This window comes from Megalobrama amblycephala, linkage group LG19 (genome assembly GCF_018812025.1).
Source record: "Megalobrama amblycephala isolate DHTTF-2021 linkage group LG19, ASM1881202v1, whole genome shotgun sequence".
Lineage (NCBI taxonomy): Eukaryota > Metazoa > Chordata > Actinopteri > Cypriniformes > Xenocyprididae > Megalobrama > Megalobrama amblycephala.
In genome coordinates this window covers 26634621-26657692 of record NC_063062.1, presented here as the reverse complement: position 1 = coordinate 26657692, position 23072 = coordinate 26634621, and the positions used below count along the sequence as shown (strand labels likewise).

The following is a 23072-nucleotide window of genomic DNA, read 5'->3' as shown; positions in this document are numbered from 1 at the left end:
AGCATTAATGTTAGTATTATAGTTTTTTTACAGAAACACTGAATGACCAGTGACGTCTCAAGCATCACCAAGTTCAGTTTAATATAACATATGCATTCATACACTTTCATGCACGGTTGCCACATTTTAGTTATAATTACTCAAGTTCTATCATAAAAAACACGCTTGATTGCCTGATGTTTGTTAGTTTATTTGTTATGCTTTCAAATGAATGTATCTTTGTAAAAATCTGTAATTTTTTGAAGATAAGCTGATTTAATTTGCAATGTATACATATAATGTATATCATATTTTTGTGTATGCCCATCTAAAGTCTGGTAGGTAAACTAAAAATGTACTAGCCAATGGTGATTCGATTGCCAATGCGTGTGTAGAGGGTTGTCTGGGAAACCTAAGCAGGGGTGCGTTTCCCAAAGCGAACGATGGTCGCAAGTTCCGTCGTTACCAATAGAGTTCAATGGGAGTTACCACCATAGATGACTAACGATGCTTTTGGGAAATGCACCCCTGGAGACCTTCAGCAAACATTTCCATTTGCTCTGCATTTAATCTAATTGTTGTCTAGGAGAAATAATAGAGATATTAAAAGAGATCCCACTTGTGATTTGTCATTCCTACCTACATTAACAAGACAGAAACAGCATCAGAAGTAGCAAATCAGCAATTGACTTCACACTTACCGATGTTCACCTCATCATCCGTTTCTGCATCACCAATGCACTCAAACTGGAACTCCTGTAAAGACTGGGAGAACTTCTGCACGGCTACCGAGAGGCCTGAACAGAGAAAGAGAGGTTTAAAAAAGCTTACCATGAATGTTCCATAAGTGTAACATAAGGAATAATTAATTAAGGGCCATTGAATTATTAGAAAATAATGCACACCAAAAGTGGTAATGCGGCCACGATGCAAAGTGGCATTATTAATGCAGTTATTACAGAGAGAGAGAGATAGAGAGAGAGAGAGAGATTAAAGGCATAGTTCACTCAAAAATGAAAATTACCCCATGATTCCACACTCAATGATACTCACACTCAAGCCATCCTAGGTGTATATGACTTTCTTCTTTCAGACGAATACAGCTGGAGTTATATTAAATAATGTCCTGGCTCTTCCAAATAAAATCTTAAAAATTTGCATTTTAGGCCTAATTCGTGACCGGTGTTTTGTTTTGCTCTCTCTTCTGCGCTTCCGCGTTCGTCAATACGTCATGCGTTGGGTCAGAGTTCACTCTTTCGCCGTGAAACGATGCATACGGCCGTGTCCGAAGTTAGATATTTTAGTTTTTAATATGGATATTTTTCTTACACAAACGCATCACTTCACTTCAGAAGGCCTTTATTAACCCCCGGAGCTGTGTGGATATATTTTATGATGGATGGTTGCACTTTTTTGGGCTTCAAAATCTCATCCTCCATTTACTGCCATTATAAAGCTTGGAAGAGCCAGGACATTTTTTAATATAACTCTGACTGTGTTCATTTGAAAAAAGAAAGTCATATACACCTAGGATGGCTTGAGGGTGAGTAAATCATAGGGTAATTTTCATTTTTGGGTGAACTAAGTCTCTGAACAGTGTTTGGTAGCAGCATCTCTACTAATAGCGAAACTATAAGTTTACCTACTTCAAGAACAGTGCTGTTATTACCTCGCTAGTGAGAAATGTCATAGAGCTTTTAAGTTGATAAACTATCGCTGACAACATTTCTGTGTGAGTGTGTGTTCAGACTGTATGTGTGCATTTGAGTGGGAATGAGTGTCATGAGCACCAGTTGGAGTGCCCTAAATTGCCACTAGAGGGCACTCCAACTCGGACTGTTCCTCACCACACTCTTGGACTGCATTTCCCATAACCCACTTCCCGGACTCATTATCCCGTTCATTGCACCCAGCTGTTTTGTGATTGATCATTAGTTCTGTCTATTTATACCTGGTTTGTTTCTGCTTTTGTTATCGAGGTTTTGTTTATTGTCACTGGCTTTTGTTTCTGTTTTCTTTGTTTTATGTGGACTGCTCTGTGTACTTTGACCCTCGCCTGCCTGGATTATGTTTGTGAATTTCCCAATTAAAGTTGCATTTGGATCTAACATTGTCTCCGTGCCAATCCGTGACAGTGAGATCGTGAGAACGAGAGTATGTGCTTTTTCCGTAATTTAGTGGCAAAAAAAAAACCTTTTATCATTTTTATCCTATTGTTTACTATATTTATTTGCTTGGTCAGTGTCGTTGTTGGTTTTGGTTCTTTTTGCTGTTGTAGGCTGTAAGCCCAGTAGTATAAGGCTTAATTAAAGTGAAAAACCTTTGAATTAACAGAAATAATTTGGTGAAGTGATATGGACATGTACAGTAATGCAGTCAAGACCTACCTGTAACTAATTTAGCCATGCGTTTTTCACTGAAAATAATTTCACACCTTAGAATGTTCGTCAACCAATCAGATTCAAGCATTCAACAGCCCAGTAGTATTAAACGTTTCTAGACCATGCACATTTTTAGTTCCACTGACCTGCATCTCACATTTTTTTCTCCAAAAACCTGTTCTGTGTGAACCAGCCCTAACAGTACTATCATGGTGCATAAAAATGTCATGGCATTCAAAGACTTTAAAAACACATGAAAGCTAACTTAGAGCTTGAATCAAACTAAAACTGATCCACTTCAGTCAAAGGTGTATCCTCTATTCAACACGAAACTATGAGAACCTGTACAAAAAGACAAATGCATAATCTTCACTCCCTGCTGAGAGTAAATGAGTTCTCATTTGGAGTGCTAAACGTACATCTCAGTCATCAAGAGTGGGCGGAAAGGACTCGAACAGGAAACGCTAAGCAACTCAATCAAAAAAGGTAATGAGACTGTAGAGAAAAGCCATTTCATCATGTCTTAAAGAGGTGATAGACCCGACTGCTCCTCCAAATACCAACAAAAGCCTTCAAAAGCTCTCTGCCAAAAAAAAACTCTGAAAAGGGCTTCTCATTACTTTCTCCTTAATCTTCTATTTGGAAGAACGCAGGGTTGGAAAATGGCTCTTTCAAGCTTAAGAGCATAAGATTTGTCAAAAGAGCAATACGTAGGCATTCACAATGTAGCAGGGAGGAATACTACATTTCCACTTTTGACTGTTGGTTTGGTGAATTATTCATTGACATCTATCAAGAGAGGTCACGAGGATGCATTGTAAGGCTCATTAGATAGACCAGCGCTAATATGCAGACTGACACCGATCTGCTGCAACAGAAGTTTGTAATTCCGGAAAGATCAAAAGTTCATTCCATATAATTCGCAGTCCTGTGGCTATTTTGGTTTTAAGTTCAACGCAAGTCTAATTTGGGGCATTACGGTTCACTTATGTCAAATCCAACCATAGCATTGACACTGAGCACTGACAAAAAGCTGAGAGGACAGAAAAGTGAACTTAAGTTTGTATTCGAGGCCATTTTTCCTTGTAATTTGCACTTAGTGACTTTTGTTTTTAATCGAATAATTTTCTTTTATTTGTGCATCACACAGTTTCAGCTAACTGTAATTTGTGTTCATGTTCTGCCCACTTTTTGACCTAATATGAAGGTCAGGAGTATAATATTTCTGAACATTTGAATAACATTTCTGTAACGTCTGGCACTTTGAGACTCATGTATCAAACATATAGAATGCGGTTTAGATCATACAGAGGTCACTAAGGAGGACACAGAGAACACTGCAATCCTGCATTTAGTAAACACTGGAACATTCCACTTCCAGGGTTCAATTCCAAAGGCTACAGATTCTATATGGATAAATTAGTCATGATTCCTAACTAAAGAAAACAGTGCAGCAAAGGACAGCAGGATGTGATATGAATTTTCCCACACTCCATAAAAACAACACAGGGTACAATGTTACAGATCTTATAACATAGTGTTACTTTAAAGCAGGGGTTCCCAAACTTTTCAGCCCACGACCCCCAAAATAAAAATGCCAGTGACTGGCATTGGCGCAATGGCGCACACGCACTAACGCCTGTTTCACACAAAGGCCTACTCTGTTTGCAGTGTGCCCATATTAACGGTTAGAGCGTTCACTCTGCACACGGATGCAGTCCTGTTGCTAATATATCGTTAATCTGTCGTAATCACCTCAGGAGTCATGTTCAAGGGAAAGGAAAATCAAAAGGTTGATAGCTTTTTTTTATTTGCATGTTTTTTGTTTTTAATTGAACTACTATATTTAGTATTTTGTTACAATTATTGTTACAAAAAAAAAATGTTTTTTTGATTTCTGGAAATCATCTCGCGACCCCCCGGGGGGACCCCGACCTCCACTGCTTTAAAGGAGTCATATTCTATACTTCTGTTGCATTTTTCCCTGAAGATCCACTTTCAATATTTAGTCAATGTTTTGATCACAGAAAAGTTAGAAATACAGATTTTCTTGACCATTTTCTTTCATTTTTTAAAGCTATATTTATGGGCCTTTTTTCAGAGAGGACAGTAGAGAGCAGACAGGAAAGCATTGGGCAGAGAGAGGGGGGCAGGATCAGTAAAGGACCTCGAGACGGGAATCGAACTCGGGTCACCGTGAACGCATTTGCACCATATGTCGGCGCACTAACCACTAGGCTATCGGCGCCGACTTCTTGACCATTTTCTTACCTTTCTCTGGTCTACAGAATTAACAAGGTTGTTCTGTATCTTAAGATTTATAACCCCATTTCTAGAAAAGTTGGGACATTTGGTTGAATGCAGTAAAATCAAGAATCTGTGATTTGTTCATTCTCTTGAACTTTTATTTAACTGATTAAAATACAAAGAAAAGATTTCCAATGTTTTCACTAGCCAACTTAATTGTAATTTGTAAATATAAACAAATTTTGATTTCGATGGCTGCAACACACTCCAAAAAAGTTGGGACAGAGGCAAAATAAAAGTGAAAAGAATATAGAACATCCAAGTTAAACTGTTTTGAAACAGTCCACATTATGCAGGTGAGCAGGTGGTATTGTGATTGGGTATAAAAGGAGCATTCACTAAAGGATCAGTCTTTGCAAGCAAAAATGGGTCATCATGTCTCACCACTTTGTGCCAAATTTCATGAGAGAATTGTCAAACAATTCAAAAATCACATTTCTCAATGCAAGATTGCAAGTAATTTATGTCTTTCACCATCTTCCATACATAATATTGTGGAAAGATTCAAGGAATCAGAGAAATCTCAGTCAGTGTAGGGCCAGGCAGGAAACCTCTTTTGAATGTGCATGACTTTTGACCCCTCAGACGGCATTGCATGAGAAACCGTCATGCTACTGTGTTATATCCACGTGGGCTCGGGAGTACTAGTCTGCCTCTGCATCGAGAAATACAACTTGAATCTCTGTTACGCAATGAGAAATCTATACATCAATTCTTTGCAGAGATGGCACAGAGTTCTCTGGGCCCGAGCTCTTCTCACATGGCCCAAAGACAGTGGAAATGTGTGGTCAGATAAGTCCATGTTTCAGCATGTTTTTGGGAAAAAAACGGACATCGATTTCTCAGTCCCAAAGACAAAGGGGACCATTCAGACTTTCATCAGCGTCAGGTGCAAAAGCAAACATCTGTCATGGTATGAGTGTGCATCGGTGCAAACGGCATGGGTGACTTGCATATGTTTGAAGATACCATTGATGTGGAGGCATATATTGGGATTGTACAGAGAAGATAACATCTTTCCGGGGAAGCATGACAATGGCAGACTCATTCTGCATATGCTACAGCAAGTGTGGAATGAGGTTTCTTAGACACTCTACACTGTAGAGTGGATGTGCTTGACTGGCCTGAATCAGAATCAGACAATGATGACGACGGATTGTTGAGCAGCTGTCTTGTATCATGCGAGATTGGGCAAAAATTTCACTTGCAAAACTTCAACAAATAGCATCCTCAATTCCTGAACGATTAAAAAATGCCATTAAAAGAAAAGCTGATGTGACACAGTGGTAAACATGCCTCTGTCCCAACTTTTTTGGAGTGTGTTGCAGCCATCAAAATCCAAAATTTTTATCTTTTCAAAATAAAATTAAGATCAGTGAAAGTCAGTGAAAACATTTTAATCTTTTCTTTGTACTTTTGTCAGTTAAATAAAGGTTAAAGAGAATGAATGAATCACAGATTCTTGTTTTTATTGCGTTTAACAAAATATACCAACTTTTCTGGAAACTGGGGTTATATATATGCAAATTAATAGGGGTGTGACGAGACAGGTATCTCATGAGACAAGACTCGAGATTGAGTTCACGAGACGAGACGGGACAGCGAAATACATGACTAGAAAAAATATTCTGCAGGTGTATTTGAAATGTTTTAACTAATCATCTTGTAATGAATGTCATTTCAGTTCTACTTTCTGAGTATGAATTATCATATGCAGTAAAAGACAACAATACTCAAGTACTGTAAAAGGTTTTGCCACTAACTCAACTGACTGACTTCTCTTCTGTATGATTTCAGTCTCTTCAGACCTTACTGTACATGATTTATGAGCTTCTACAACTTTTGACCTCCTAACTGAACTCCTTTCCACAAACTGATCATAGAAATAAAACAGTATAAATAAAAATGTTAACACTTTACAATAAGGTCTCATTTATTAACATTAATGTATTAACCAACATCAACTAACAATGAGCAATATATTTGCTACAGTATTTATTAATCTTTGTTTATGTTGATAAAAATAGTCATTCATTGTTAGTTCATGATAGTTCACAGTGCTTTAACTAATGTTAACAAATGAAACCTTATTGTTTATGCTTAATAAGATTGAGAAAACTGTTATTCATTTTTATGCTAACACTTTACAATAAGTGCAACCATAATCGCACTCTCTCAATATTCAAAGTGCAAATAAGACCAAATTTTTCTTTGATACAGAGCTAAGAGATGGTTACTACTACACTGCCCAGCCTAAGCTTTCATATTGAGAGATATCTGTATTCATCAGTGAGCCGCTTTCAAAATGCGGGGTATTAAAATCGCGTTTGAATACGCGCTTGTGTTTACTTTCACTTTCAGCGACCGCGCGTAACTCTAAATATGGAGCGGCGGCGACCATTATCCAAATGAATCAAATGTTTTTTAATTTAAATACAAAGCAAAATGATAGAGGAGGCGTAATGTAAACGTAGCGGTGGCATATTCTTTCCTAATCATCCTAACCACTCTGTCATGGCAACATCACGAGACTACTTTTCGCCTCGACAAGAAATCTCGTCACAGTTAGTCTCGCGAGATCTCGTGACACGAGATCTCGTCACACCCCTCCAAATTAAGTTTGATACGATTGGCTAGCTTATTATTGGAAATGCCTGGAAATGAGTAAAAATGCACCACTGAAAACAGATTACTGCTGAATACTGAACAGGTATCGATGAGTTAATATGGGCATGAAACAACACCACCCCGAACACAGTAGCAACATCCTAAAAAGAACCCAGAACACCTTCGAAACTACACAGCAACCAGGCTTGTGCCCCATTTAACGGCTGTTCACATCAAGGCCAATAACTGTAACTATAGTGTTTTAATAATCTTATTAAGAATATGAGGATAAAAAAGTCCACACTACAGCTATAACAATAACTACACAGAGGAACAATATATACTAGGGGTGTGACGAGATCTCGTGACACGAACTGTGACGAGATTTCTCGTCGAGGCGAAAAGTAGTCTCGTGATATTGCAATGACAGAGTGTTAGGATGATTCGGAAAGAATATGCCACCGCTACGTTTACATTACGCCTCCACTGTCATTTTGCTTTGTATTTAAATAAAAAACATTTAATTCAGTTGGATAACGGTCGCCGACGCTCCATATTACAGAGTTACACGCGATCGTGAAAGTGAAAGTAAACGCGCGCGTGCATTCAAACGCGATTTCAATAACATTACTCCGCATTTTGAAAGCGGCTCCCTGATGAATAGAGATATCTCTCAATATGAAAGCTACCTTTGGCTGGGCAGTGCAGTTAGTAACCATCTCTTAGCTCTGAATCAAAGAAAAAGTTGGTCTTATTTGCACTTTGAATATTGAGAGAGTGCGATTATGGTTGCACTTATTGTAAAGTGTTACCATAAAAACAAATAACAGTTTTCTCTTAATCTTATTAAGCACAAACAATAAGGTTTCATTTGTTAACATTAGTTAATGCACTGTGAACTATCATGAACTAACAATGAATGGCTATTTTTATTAACATAAACAAAGATTAATAAATACTGTAGCACATATATTGCTCATTGTTTGTTGATGTTGGTTAATACATTAATGTTAATAAATGAGACCTTATTGTAAAGTGTTAACATTTTTATTTATACTGTTTTTATTTCTATGATCAGTTTGTGGAAAGGAGTTCAGTTAGGAGGTCAAAAGTTGTAGAAGCTCATAAATCATGTACAGTAAGGTCTGAAGAGACTGAAATCATACAGAAGAGAAGCCAGTCAGTTGAGTTAGTGGCAAAAACTTTTACAGTACTTGAGTATTGTTGTCTTTTACTGCATATGATAATTCATACTCAGAAAGTAGAACTGAAATGACATTCATTACAAGATGATTAGTAAAAACATTTCAAATACACCTGCAGAATATTTTTTCTAGTCATGTATTTCGCCATCTTATCTCGTCTCGTGAACTCAATCTCAATCGTGAGATACCTGTCTCGTCACACCCCTAATATATACTGCTCAAAAGAATTAAAGGAACACTTTAAAAACACATCAGATCTCAATGAGGAAAAACATAATGCTGGATATCTATACTGATATGGACTGGGCATTGTGTTAGGAACGAAAGGATGTCACATCGTTTTATAGAAATTAAAATTATCAATCTACAGAGGACTGAATTCAAAGACACCCTGAAAATCAAAGTGAAAAAATGATGCAGCAGACTAGTACATTTTGCTGAAATTTCATTGCAGCGACTCAAAATGGTACTCAGTAGTTTGTATGGCCCACACATGCTTGAAAGCATGCCTGACAATGTTGGGACATGCTCCTAATGAGACGACGAATGGTGTCCTGGGGTATTTCCTCCCAGATCTGGACCAGGGCATCACTGAGCTCCTGGGCAGTCTGGGCTGCAACCTGGTGGCGCTGGATGGACCGAAACATATTGTCCCAGAGGTGCTCTATTTAGGTGAGGTGAGCGTGGAGGCCATTCAATGGTATCAATCCCTTCATCCTCCAGGAACTGCCTGCATACTCTCTCCACATGAGGTTGGGCATTGTCAGGCACCAGGAGGAACCCAGGACCCACTGCACCAGCGTAGGGTCTGACAATGGGTCCAAGGATTTCACCCCGATACCTAATGGCAGTCAGGGTCCATTGTCTAGCCTGTAGAGGTCTGTCACGTTTGTCACATGTGCTCAGGGTGAACCTGCTCTCATCTATGAAAAGCACAGGGCGCCAGTGGCGGACTTGCCAATTCTGGTGTTCAATGGCAAATGCCAATCGAGCTCCACGGTGCCGGGCAGTGAGCACAGGGCCCACTAGAGGACGTGGGGCCCTCAGGCCACCCTCATGAAGTCTCTTTCTGATTGTTTGGTAAAAGACATTCACACCGTTGGTCTGCTAGAGGTCATTTTGTAGGGCTCTGGCAGTGCTTCATCCTGTTCCTCCTTGCACAAAGGAGCAGATACCGGTCCTGCTGATGGGTTTAGGACCTTCAACGGCCCTGTCCAGCTCTCCTAGAGTAACTGCCTGTCTCCTGGAATCTCCTCCATGCTCTTGAGACTGTGCTGGGAGACACAGCAAACCTTCTGGCAATGGCACGTATTGGTGCCATCCTGGAGGAGTTGGACTGCCTGTGCAAACTCTGTAGGTTCCAGGTATCACCTCATGTTACCAGTAGTGACACTGACCCTAGCCAAATGCAAAACTAGTGAAAACAGTCAGAAAAAATTAGTAGGGGAAAAAAACGTCAGTGGCCTCCACCTGTAAAACCATTCCTGTTTTGGGGGTTGTCTCATTGTTGCCCATCTAGTGCACCTGTTGTTAATTTCAATAACACCAAAGCAGCTGAAACTGATTAACAACCCCTTCTGCTACTTAACTGACCAGGGTAGCGTTTCCCAAAAGCACTGTAAGCCTAAGTTGATCGTAGCTCCATTGGTTTCAATAGAGCTACGATCAACTTAAGCTTACGATGCTTTTGGGAAACGCTGCCCTGATCAATATCCCAGGAGTTTAACTGACTTGATGCTAATCTCTGATTAAAAAGTGTTCCTTTAATTTTTTTAAAACAGCGCACTTTCAGACCGATTGTTTTCCAGCAGATGAATGATAAAAACATTGATAGGCTATCAGAATCCACCTGACTCTGAAGATCTTGTGCATTTAAAGCGGCAGACTACATAATTGCAGTGCATGCTTATAACAGAGTTTTATCATCTTTTGTTGTGGATGCTGGTATAGATATTGTTATAGTTACCTTTACAGTAGTTATCGTTCTTTGTCTTTAGATGTGATTGAGAATGACTATTAAAATAGTCATAATAATACTAATATAATACTAAATCAGTCCTTGCATTGAAATGGATTTGAGTTGAGGTTGCAAACAGAATGTGTAAGTGTATAAAATTAAAATAAATTAAAATTAAAATAAATTCATAAATCTATATTTATAAAACTTGAAAAGCTAGGTTTGTATTGAGAAACTTTGAAGATGGATGTTTGAAATATGACATATATAGAAAGTTGTATTTAGTTTATATATTTAATTAAATTATTTGTAATAAATTTACATTTGTGGGAAAAGTACTTCATTTGCAGAAGGCATTGATTTTTTAAAATGCAACTCAGTAAATTCCTCTTCCTGTCATTTTAACTTCCTGTAAGGTGTTTAAAATTCATGATTTGCAAGGGAGCTAATTCTTAAATTCAGAATTTTGCCAAAGCCTGAAAACAACACACTAAAAACCTCTCATAGCGCCTTTAGCAACCACATAACAACACCCTGGGAACCATGTACAACACTAATTAACTTTTCTATTTGCAAATGTCTTGCTTCCTATTATAAGAAAAGGCTTAAGTCTAGTCATGGCTTCTAACTGAGATAAACACAGAAATTTACTCCAGGATCAGGTTTCATCTGTGGCCTTATGCGTCACCTGTTGCACTGAGAGCGCATAACAAGGTTATCCACTGATGTGTTGAGCGAGCATGTATATCATCTTATGGCACGCACCAGCTCCAAGACTCCAGGGTGCTGGTCAATAATCTGTTTGAGATGTAAGTCTGCTCAGTCAAGCTGAATGAGCCCCATCAATAATGCAGTGCCCTTCACCTCTTGTACTGACAGACAGCATCACCACTACAGCACTGATCCACAACTACAGTACTTTCCTAAAGCCTTCAATGAGAGCATTAACGTCTAACAGGCCGGGCTTTTTCCCGAGATCAGAGGTTGGTAAAATGGAAGCGAGTGTCTTGAGGGGAGAATGAAGGGGACACCTGCTGCTGTCCAATCAGCTTTCAGATTCTGAGCACAAAGCCATGGAAACATCCAGAAAAATCGCACCTCAGTCACTGAAGTCTCCCCAGTGGCCATTCTGCTTCATGTTCCTTCCTGCATTACCTCAGCTCTCCAAACTGTCTCTTTATCTCTATAGGTAATGGCTCGTAGATCTGCTGTCCGTCTCCACTGAGCTGTCACTTTCTGCTGCTGTCATTTCTTCCTCTCGCCTATTAAATGTAGAACCTACCGCCCATCACAACATTCTGCCTTCATGCCTTTAGGGAATCGCTGAGTCTGGCTTGTAAATGGAGAGTTCTTAGCTCTGTTTCAAACCCTAGTGAGCTTCTTCACTGCCTACTGTCAACATTAGCAGCTGCCATCTAAGACCGCATCAGCATTGTAAGGGATTGAATTGAAATCATAATAATACTGTAAAGATCAATCGATAGTCAGTTTTACTGATTGATGAGATGTGCGTATATCATTTGCTGCAGACGTGCTTCTCACTGTAAAACACTAATATAGTGCTGTCAGCACATATTTCACAAACTAGACCGACAAAAATAAGAATTCAGATTACATGCCATTCGAGATTCTAATTAAAGGTGCCATCGAATTGAAAATTGAATTTACCTCGGTTGAATAACAAGAGTTCAGCACATGGAAAAGACATACAGTGAGTCTCAAACTCCATTGTTTCCTCCTTCTTATATAAATCTCATTTGTTTAAAAGACCTCCGAAGAACAGGCGAATCTCAACATAACACTGACTGTTACATAACAGTCGGGGTGTACGCCCCCAATATTTGCATATGCCAGCCCATGTTCAAGGAATTACACAAGGGCAGCCAGTATTAACGTCTGGATGTGCACAGCTGAATCATCAGACTAGGTAAGCAAGCAAGGACAACAGCGAAAAATGGCAGATGGAGCAATAATAACTGACATGATCCATGATAACATGATATTTTTAGTGATATTTGTAAATTGTCTTTCTAAATTTTTCGTTAGCATGTTGCTAATGTACTGTTAAATGTGGTTAAAGTTACCATTGTTTCTTACTGTATTCACGGAGACAAGAGCCTTTCCTATTTTCATTTTTAAACACTTGCAGTCTATATAATGCACAAACACAACTTCATTCTTTATAAATCTCTCCAACAGTGTAGCATTAGCCGTTAGCCACGGAGCACTATCAAACTCATTCAGAATCAAATGTAAACATCCAAATAAATACAATACTTACGCGATTGGACATGTTGCATGACGAACACTTTGTAAAGATCCATTTTGAGGGTTATATTAGCTGTGTGAACTTTGTTTATGCAGTGATAGAGTCGAGAGTTCGGTAGGGGGCGGAGAGCACTACAAAAATTTCTGACTGAACATTTGTAGGATACACATTTAAGATCAGCTTTGAGAGTGTGGAAATAGTCAGGTATGTTTGAATCCATGCAGCAATACAATAGAACTGAATTCATGAAACACAAATGGGCAGCCACAAATGGTCAAAAAAGAGCTACGTTAAAATGTGTTGCAGCAAAAGGATTTGCATTTTTCTGTTATGTCATTGAGACTGACAATACTCACTGAAATCAATGCATTTTCAGAGTATAATCTTTAGTTAGCCCTCAAAACTAACAACTGATTCCAATAATCTGACATTAGCATGTGGCTAAGCTAACAACTTGCTAAGCACAAAAAAATAAAAAATACTCAAAGCACACAATTTTTGTAGAGAACTATTTTTATAAATGCTTTCTGGTACTGAATAAAATACATATTCATAATCAACATTTCTGCAATGCATTCTGGGATTCCCTTTTCTCTCAAAGAGAGATTTGGGGCCAAACTAGGGGGCTGTTTACACAACACCATTTTCAACAACAACAAAAACAACTTTTTGGCCGCTCATTTACATGACACTTGTGTTTTGTCGGCCTGAAAATGCAAGCTTTTCAAGTTTTCAAGTTTTTTAAAATTAGACCATTATTGTCTCTGCGTAAACAACAAAAACGCTAATTTATGAAAATGGTGACATCATGCGCATGCATATTATGTGTTCAGTCTAAAGGCGAGAAATGTTTCTTTACAAAGTGGCATCGCCAACTACTGGCCTGGCAGCATAATACAGCGTTTTTAGTTGTTTTCACAGATCCTATGAATGTGGATCATTTTGACAATGTTGTTGTCTCTACGCAAGAAAAGCAAAGGAAAAACATGTCTGTTTTTAGTACATCATTGTCATGTCAACATACCCTAGGAATGTTTTACAGCCACATCATTTTGTTAGACCTTTTGGAACAGTCTGTGCATCAGAAGCACACCACATCTCAGTAGGTTTACAGCTCTTAATTCAGACAGTTGGTTTAATGAACACACTGGTAAGAGTAACACTAGCTGTTCTCACCACTGCATGATGGGACATACGCCGAATGAGTATTATGATTTTACATACTTGCATACATTCACACTGGGTTTCAATAATTAATGAGTGAGAATAAGATGGAATTCTGATTTTATCTTGTAAGATGTCACAAAGCATTTCACACTCAAACTGACTTACAAAAGCTGTAAGTGAACATAAAAACAGCTGGAACAACTCCCTATAAAACACACACACACACACACACACACACACACACACACACACACACACACACACACACACACTCACTCTCACACTAAAAGACAGTATGTGTCATTACCTCCCCAGTTTCAGGGGTAGAACAGCAAAGCATCCCCTTACAAGACAATAAGAGCTCAAAGGGCAAAACTAGATAGCAGAACAGGAGCATGTTCAGAGGATATTTCTCAAAAGGTCACATGCATCCACCCAGCTGCCTCTCGAACCTTACTAGATTTATTTACTTTTGCCTTTTACTTCATTTAGTTCACTCAAAAATGAAAATTCAGACATTTTTTACTCACTCTCATGTCAATTCAAACTTACATGGTGATTTTTGTTGTTGTTGTTGTTTTTCGTTTTGTGTTAAATTTACACCATCATTTCCAAATTATATGGATATATTATGATGGAACTGCAATGGCGAGAACACTCCTTAAAAGTGAAATGATTTCTGTAAATCCAGTGATCAAATGCTTTGTGGCTTCTCAGTCTTCTATGTAATTATAGCCAGCTGACTAATGGCTGGTCTGTGTGTGCAATTTTACAAAACTAGAATACTTTCTGAATGTATATATAAGCGATATGCTTTTTTAGAAAGGAAAATGTAAAACATGAAAAAGAAGAATTAGGGAGAATCAAATTATTAATGATTTACTGCTATTGTGTTAATAATTTGTAATAATGTAATCAGTACTAGTATTTTAAAAAGGAATATAATCTAATTACAAGTAACTTAATTTTTGGAATCTGATTACATAATCCAGATTACATGTAATCAGTTACTACCCAGCACTTGTCACAATGTATTGTAATCACATTTAAAAACAATTAAAATAAATGCAATTGTGTTATTTCAGTATCAATGATATACTATTTTAATTTTTGTTAATGTTTTGTTAATATTGTAATATTATTATATTTGATATTCAACTAGTAAATTTTTTTTCACTTTACATTTAGTTAGTTTTTTTTATATGTCCAAATAGATTTTTATTTATTAGTTTTAGTTATTTTAGTACCTCAATTTAAACTAAACAAAAATGAGAAACATTGTTGTTGTTTTTTTTTTTAACTTTAAGATTTTATTTCAGTTAATGCTTATTTTATTTCAAGTATGAAAATTTTATGTTATGGTTTTAGTTACTATGCTCAAGATAACGGAGTCTTCCGAAGCCATATGATAGATTTGTATGAGGAACAGCCCAAAATGTTAGTACTTGTTCGGTGTTTGTCACAAAAATATATCATGGTTGTGAAGTGAGACCACCACATGGCCTCAAAAGACTTGCAGATAAAATAGCAGATATGGATATGGACTACTTTATGATGCTTTTCTGTCTTTTTTGGAGCTTGACAGACTGGTCACTGTGAACTGTCGTGTGAAAATCTCATCTTATTTGATATTCTCCAAAAAATAACAGCATATATGTTTGGATTTTTGCAAGAACTATCCCTTTAAACAAGATCCAATGTGCACAGAACATGCATGTCGGCACTTAGCAGCATTCCTGTTATGACATTAACAAGCACAATGCATCTGCTGTGTAATTTTGCAGCAAGTGTAATTACAGGGCATGCTGTGGAAGCTGGCAGCAGCAGAGGCAGTGTGCACATATGACGGGCTTCCAGCCTGCTTTTATCACAGGTTTTATCTGATGTCACACCTCCACACAGCCTGCCATGGAAGAGTGCCTCCATAGCTCACTGCCTGTTAGGGAAAGGACATTTCCTCCAGGCCCTGCTACAAACAAGAAGTCAGAGAGAGAGAGTGACGGTGCTTGTGTCTAATAGTGTATTGCAGATAGTGGGTGGCTGCGTGTATCTGTTTATTTTTTATGTGTGGGTGTGTGTAGAGAAAAGGCATTTCAGTTCTGTTTTCACATTCCAAAATGTTCCAACGGTTGGAATTTTACAGTCAATAATGTGGCAAATGACACCTTTTATGGTGATGATAATACCATCTCACACGCAAGTCTCTAAAAAACAATAAATAAAGAATGAGAGAGCATTCGCTATAAAACTTACTTAAAGTATGCAGTGTATTCAATGAAATGTACTGGATGATACTAAATTTAAGCATCAGTAACAGTGTAAACGATGCTTAGAAGTCAACATAAAATGACAATCAAATCCCATTTTACTTACGTAATCAGTCTAAAATTAACTTATTCACTCAACAGCCAATTTGGCTACAAAGGTTACCAGCCATTCGGAACTAGCCAAAAATAAAAATAAACTGTGATTTTAAATATGTATATTTTTTTTATATCATATACACCGATCAGGCATAACATTATGACCACCTTCCTAATATTGTGTTGGTCCCACTTTTGCTGCCGAAACAGCCCTGACCTGTCGAGGCATGGACTCCACTAGAACCCTGAAGGTGTGCTGTGGTATCTGCACCAAGATGTTAGCAGCAGATCCTTTAAGTCCTGTAAGTTGCAAGTTGGGGCCTAAATGGATCGGACTTGTTTGTTCAGCACATCCCACAGATGCTTGATTAGATTGAGATCTGGGGAATTTAGATGCCAAGTCAACACCTAAAGATCATTGTTGCGATCCTCAAACTAGGGCTGCAACAAACGATTATTTTGATAATCGATTAATCTATCGATTATTATAACGATTAATCGACTAATCATCGATTATTGCACTGGTTGATCAGTAAGCTATGTTCGATTATTCTACTTTAGCAATTAGTTAAAATATTGAGTTATACTGTACTTTAACTAGTAAATAAAACAAGGAAATCACTTCAGCTTTTAAAAGTGTATTTTTAATCATTTTCAAGCCATAAAATTATGTAAATTATTATCATAATCTAATTATCTGATTTTTTTTTTTGAAAAATGAAACAACAACATACATACACACACATATATATATATATATATATATATATATATATATATATATATATATATATATATATATATATATATATATATATATATCGAGTTTATGGTCACTGAATGGCTTTCCTGAGGTAAATGTTACATTTTGTGTGATATATTTGTTTGCAAGTTTTATTGACTTCTTTCTGCGGTTAAAACTCTGATTAAGTGATTACAATAGAGATGGTTCATTTCAGTAAGTTCAGTAAGTACTTTTTGATGTTCATTCATGTTTATTTCGCACTGTAATAGAGAGGAATAGGTTCACATGCCGCTTGAACCGAGGTGTTACAGCGATCTGCCACACAACGTTAAACAGCGTCACCACCACAAGTATTGTTTGAATCCCGTAGTAATATTGACTGAATTTAAAAGCTTAGACTTAGTTTTATATCAAAAGTAACCTGATCTGTCGGTGCGTTGTCTGTGTCCTCTTTGCTCTGCGATGCATCTTTCACTTTGTGAGAAAATGAACGTGTGGTGTGAGAACAGTGAGTCTGAATGAGAGTTGGTGGCCCTGCATGACAGTATTCTGTAGTTATGCTAAACGTTATGTTTGTTATGTTTATGCTATGTTAATCTCCCATATTTAACGGGTTCGACTTCATTTGCACTATGCTCTCCAAAGCGCTGACTTCTTTTATTGAATTGGATCCGGGAGGGCTGCATTACAGTATTGCGCTACAGCGCCCCACTGGTTACAGCGCGTTATTGCAGGCCCTTCAAATATGTCGTATGAGATCAAGAGACTATTCGACAACAAAAATATTTGTCGACAATTTTTTATTGTCGACGTTGTCGATAATGTCGACTAATCGTTTCAGCCCTACCTCAAACCATTCCTTAATCATTTTCGCTTTGTGTCAGGGCGCATTATCCTACTGAAAGAGGCCACAGCCACCAGGGAATACCGCTGAAAGGTCTGCACCAATGCTTAGGTAGGTGGTACGTGTCAAAGTAACATCCACATGGATGGCAGGACCCAAGGTTTCCCAGCAGAACGTTGCCCAAAGCATCACACTGCCTCCTCCGGCTTGTCTTCTTCCCATAGTGCATCCTAGTGCCATGTGTTCCCCAGGTAAGTGACGGACACGCACCCCGCCATCCACGTGATGTAAAAGAAACGGGATTCATCAGACCAGGCCACCTTCTTCCATTGCTCCGTGGTCCGGTTCTGATGTTCACGTGCCCAATTGTTGGCGCTTTCAGCTGTGGGCAGGGGTAAGCATGGGCACCCTGACTGGTCTGCGGCTATGCAGTCCCATTCGCAACAAACTGTAATGCACTGTGTTTTCTAACACGTTTCTATCAGAACCAGCATTAACTTCTTGAGCAATTTGAGCTACAGTAGCTCATATGTTGGATCGGACCACACGGGCCAGCCTTCGTTCCCCATGTGCCTTGGCTGCCCATGACCCTGTTGCCAGTTCACCACCGTTACTTCCAGGTGCCGTGATGAAGAGATAATCACTGTTATTCACTTCACCTGTCAGTGGTCATAATGTTATGTCTGATCTGTGTATTTATATTTGCGTAGAACAGCATGCTGTCCAGATCAGTGAAATAAAGTGAAACTATGGATTTGAAACCATGCAGTATGCATGGAAACACTTTAATCATGAAAATACACTTAAAGAGATAGTTCGACCAAAAATGCAAAAAAAAAAAAAAAAAAAAAAAAAAAAAAAAAAAAAAAATATATATATATATATATATATATATATATATAATACATATATATAATACCACCCCCCCCCTCTTTTTAATGGAAGATAGGAGGAAGACAGTTTAACGCACATGATATCACAGCCTATCCTACGTGACGAATAAAAATAACAAACACATTATGTAATATATATATTTTTTTAAATGAGTACGGAAAATAAAGTTGGTTTAATCTAAAAGTCTTTAGAATTATAGAATAATCTGGCATCGTTCTGAAGGCAGCTGCCTGCGCTTGAGATGCTCTGTTGAATATTATGTTAATTACACAAACAATATGTTAAGCGTACATTTATTGAACAATGATTGATTAGCCTATATGTATTTATTTATTGTAAACTTTATTATTAAGTGAAGTAAACATTTAGCTGGCAAGATATATGAGCGCATGTTTTATCCGCCGATCAGATGCGCGTCAAAGTTGTGTTCGTTACTATAGCAACAGTAGAATCCGTGTACAGTGTGTTTCAGAATCAATCATTGTAAAAAGAACTTTTATGTCGTGATCACGAGAAAAAACTCTGCTGTCTCCTGTGTGTATGGGGAAAGGGGAGGGACAGAGAGAACAGGCTAGACAAACTCCTACGTTTAAATAACATATAGAAAATATCTGCTTGACAACTTATTATGGAGCTGGGGGATCAAGCCCAAATAAGCAACTACACTTTAGAAACAAGCCCAAAAAAACGCGACCCGCGACTACCGATATTTGTAAGCGACTTTACAGAAAAACAAGCCCAAAGTCGCTTATAATAAGCGGACTTGGCAACACTGGTTGAGAAGTCCGTTTCCAGCGAATTTATTAAAATCATGTCAAATTTAATAGCCATTTAAATACCTTTACTCAATTATCTGTACTACGAAACTTTGGGAGATTATTTTTGAAAGTCTGTTCTTTGAAATTAGCTTAAAAAAAAACAAAACAATTTTTTCATTGTTTTTCCACATTATCGGCCCATATCTTAAAATAGAACGTTGCGACTTCCGACTCATTTCGCCAGATCGGGTCACATATGACTTTCTTCTTTCACAATCAGAGTTATATTAAAAAATATCCTGGCTCTTCCAAGCTTTATAATAGTAGTGGATAGGGCTTGAGATTTTGAAGCTAAAAAAGTGCATCCATCAAAAGTAATCCATATGGCTCCTGGGGGTTAATAGACCTTCTGAAAGCAAATATCCATATTTAAAACTTTATAATGGATGGATGCACTTTTGGGGGCTTCAAAATTTCGAGACCTATTCACTACCATTATAAAGCTCAAAAAATCTAAAACAATTTGCATTTCTTTTGCCTTTTTACTGACAATAATGAACGCCTGCATAAAATAATATTTGTGTTGCATTCCTAAATGCTTGTGGATGCATTTCTGAAATTATTTGTCAAACTATTTACAAAATACAGAAAATGATAATACCACTTTTAAGAGTGTAGGCTTGTCTAAAATACCTGTGGTACACATTAATCTGACAAACTGCACAGCACTTCAGGGATGTCTATGTATTTTCATAAATGTGGACACCAGAAGGCCCGCTTACATCATCATTTATTTATCCATTACAGACTGTCACACACATGAAGGGACCATTAACGTTTCCTTTGTTTGAGGTTCATGTAAAAGTCACGGAACAGAACTGCTAAATTATAATGTTCTTTTGAAAACTGACAGGTAATGTATTAGGGAACATCTCAGAGAGCACATGTATTCCTCTGATACCCAATCAGATGCTCTTGACAGGAAGACCATACTGATTTGCCATGAGAGCGGCCCATCAAAGAGACCCTCTTATACCTCCAGCTTAACAAGAAGCATGGGATTGTTCTCTCATCGAACCTTAGGAGTTCCCTGTCCTTTGATTCCACTCAGAGGGGATCGAAAGAGGATGAGTCTTGCTCCAGGTAACGATGACAATCGCTCATCAGCCTCTCAGCAGGGGTGCCCATGTGTCAGCCAGAGGAAATCAGGCCTGGCTCTCCTCCAGTCAGCACCTCTCTGAGCACCAATACCCCTGTCAGGCCTGCTGTATCTCAACCTAAATGACACCATCTTAAAGGGATAGTTTACCATAAAATTTAAATTAAGTCATCATTTACTCACCTTGTTGTTGTTCTAATGTCGTGTACCCTTCTTTCTTTTATGGGCCACAAAAGGAGAATTTTTTTAAACGTTCTACTTACCCTCATTCATATAATGGCAGTGAATAGCGACTAGGCCTGTCACGATACTTAAATAACCATCTGATCACGGTTATTTGATCTAACTGCAGTTGTTTCAGACAACCATGATTACTGCACTTTTTTATAGGCCTACGGCACAAGTGGGAGTCATGGACCAAAAGAAATAGACAAACACCAATTAAGTTTTTGTCATTTAAGTCATTTGAAGCCATTCCATAGCTTACTATGAGGGACAGAAGAATATTTACACCATTAAATTAAAGTTCACATAAACCCATCTTGATTTTACTTTGACATTAAAATAAGCATATTTTAACAGTATGTTATTTGTGTTTGTGTGTATATATACACTGCTCAAAAACATTAAAAGGAACACTTTTTAATCAGAGAATAGCATCAAGTCAGTTAATCTCCTGGGATATTGATCTGGTCAGTTAAGTAGCAGAGGGGGTTGTTAATCAGTTTCAGCTGCTTTGGTGTTATTGAAATTAACAACAGGTGCACTAGATGGGCAACAATGAGACGACCCCAAAACAGGAGTGGTTTTAAAGGTGGAGGCCACTGACATTTGTTTCCCTACTCATCTTTTCTGACTGTTTTTCACTAGTTTTGCATTTGACTAGGGTCAGTGTCACTACTGGTAGCATGAGGCGATACCTGGACCCTACAGAGGTTGCACAGGCAATCCAACTCACATCAATACGTGCCATTGCCAGAAGGTTTGCTCTGTCTCCCAGCACAGTCTCAAGAGCATGGAGGAGATTCCAGGAGACAGGCAGTTACTTTAGGAGAGCTGGACAGGGCCGTAGAAGGTCCTTTGTGCAAGGAGGAACAGGATGAGCACTGCCAGAGCCCTACAAAATGACCTCCAGCAGGCCAGTGGTGTGAATGTCTCTGACCAAACAATCAGAAACAGACTTCATGAGGGTGACCTGAGGGCCCGACGTCTTCTAGTGGGCCTTGTGCTCACTGCCTGGCACCGTCTAGCTCGATTGGCATTTGCCATTGAACACCAGAATTGGCAGGTCCGCCACTGTGCTTTTCACAGATGAGAGCAGGTTCACCCTGAGCACATGTGACAGACATGAAAGGTCCTGGAGAAGCCGTGGAGAACGTTATGCTGCCTGTAACCTCATTCAGCATGACCGGTTTGGTGGTGGGTCAGTGATGATCTGGGGAGGCATATCCATGGTGGGACGCACAGACCTCTACAGGCTAGACAATGGCACCCTGACTGCCATTAGGTATCGGGATGAAATCCTCGGACCCATTGTCGGACCCTACTCTGGTGCAGTGGGTCCTGGGTTCCTCCTGGTGCACGACAATGCCCAGCCTTATGTGGCGAGAGTATGCAGGCAGTTCCTGGAGGATGAAGGAATTGACACCATTGAATGGCCCCCACGCTCGCCTGACCTAAATCCAATAGAGCACCTCTGGGACATGATGTTTCGGTACATCTGATGCTGCCAGGTTGCACCTCAGGCTGTCCTGGAGCTCAGTGATGCCCTGGTCCAGATCTGCGAGGAAATACCCCAGGACACCATCCGTCGTCTCATTAGGAGCATGTCCCAACATTGTCAGGCATGCATACAAGCATGTGGGGGCCATACAAACTACTGAGTACCATTTTGAGTTGCTGCAATGAAATTTCAGAAATTCCTGCTGCATCATTTTTTCACTTTGATTTTCCGGGTGTCTTTGAATTCAGTCCTCTGTAGGTTGATACTTTTCATTTCCATCAAACGATGTGGCATCCATTCGTTCCTAGCACATTACCCAGTCCATATCAGTATAGATATCCAGCATGATATTTTTCCCCATTGAGATCTGATGTGTTTTCAAAGTGTTCCTTAATTTTTTTTGAGCAGTGTGTATATATATATATATATATATGTGTGTGTGTGTGTGTAAATATAAAAATTGTATTTTAAAAAATATACATGATTGTATTTTATATGAATACAAATAGTAATTTGTAATTTGTGTTTATTAATGTTTAGATTTTATAAAATTACTCTGCACCAAATTTTTTTTCAAGATTTACTTTTTTAGCTTGTTGTGATTGTTTCAGTTATTTACTGAATTGTATACATTTCTTTAATATTTAAAAGTGTTAACTGTAATCTTACTCTGCAAAATGATAACTTACAAAGAATTAAATTAAATGAAATTCA

At 38.3% G+C, this 23072-nt stretch overlaps 1 protein-coding gene across 6 annotated transcripts in view; it reads right to left on the bottom strand.

The window, feature by feature from the left end:
• LOC125254769 (rho GTPase-activating protein 42) overlaps window positions 1–23072 on the bottom strand; it is a 186378-nt gene that overhangs the window by 139059 nt on the left and 24247 nt on the right. For all 6 annotated transcript variants that reach the window (XM_048169571.1, XM_048169572.1, XM_048169575.1 and 3 more), the window contains exon 2: window positions 681–776. In XM_048169571.1, coding sequence (XP_048025528.1) covers window positions 681–776 — 96 coding nt within the window. The remainder of the gene's footprint in view (window positions 1–680; window positions 777–23072) is intronic.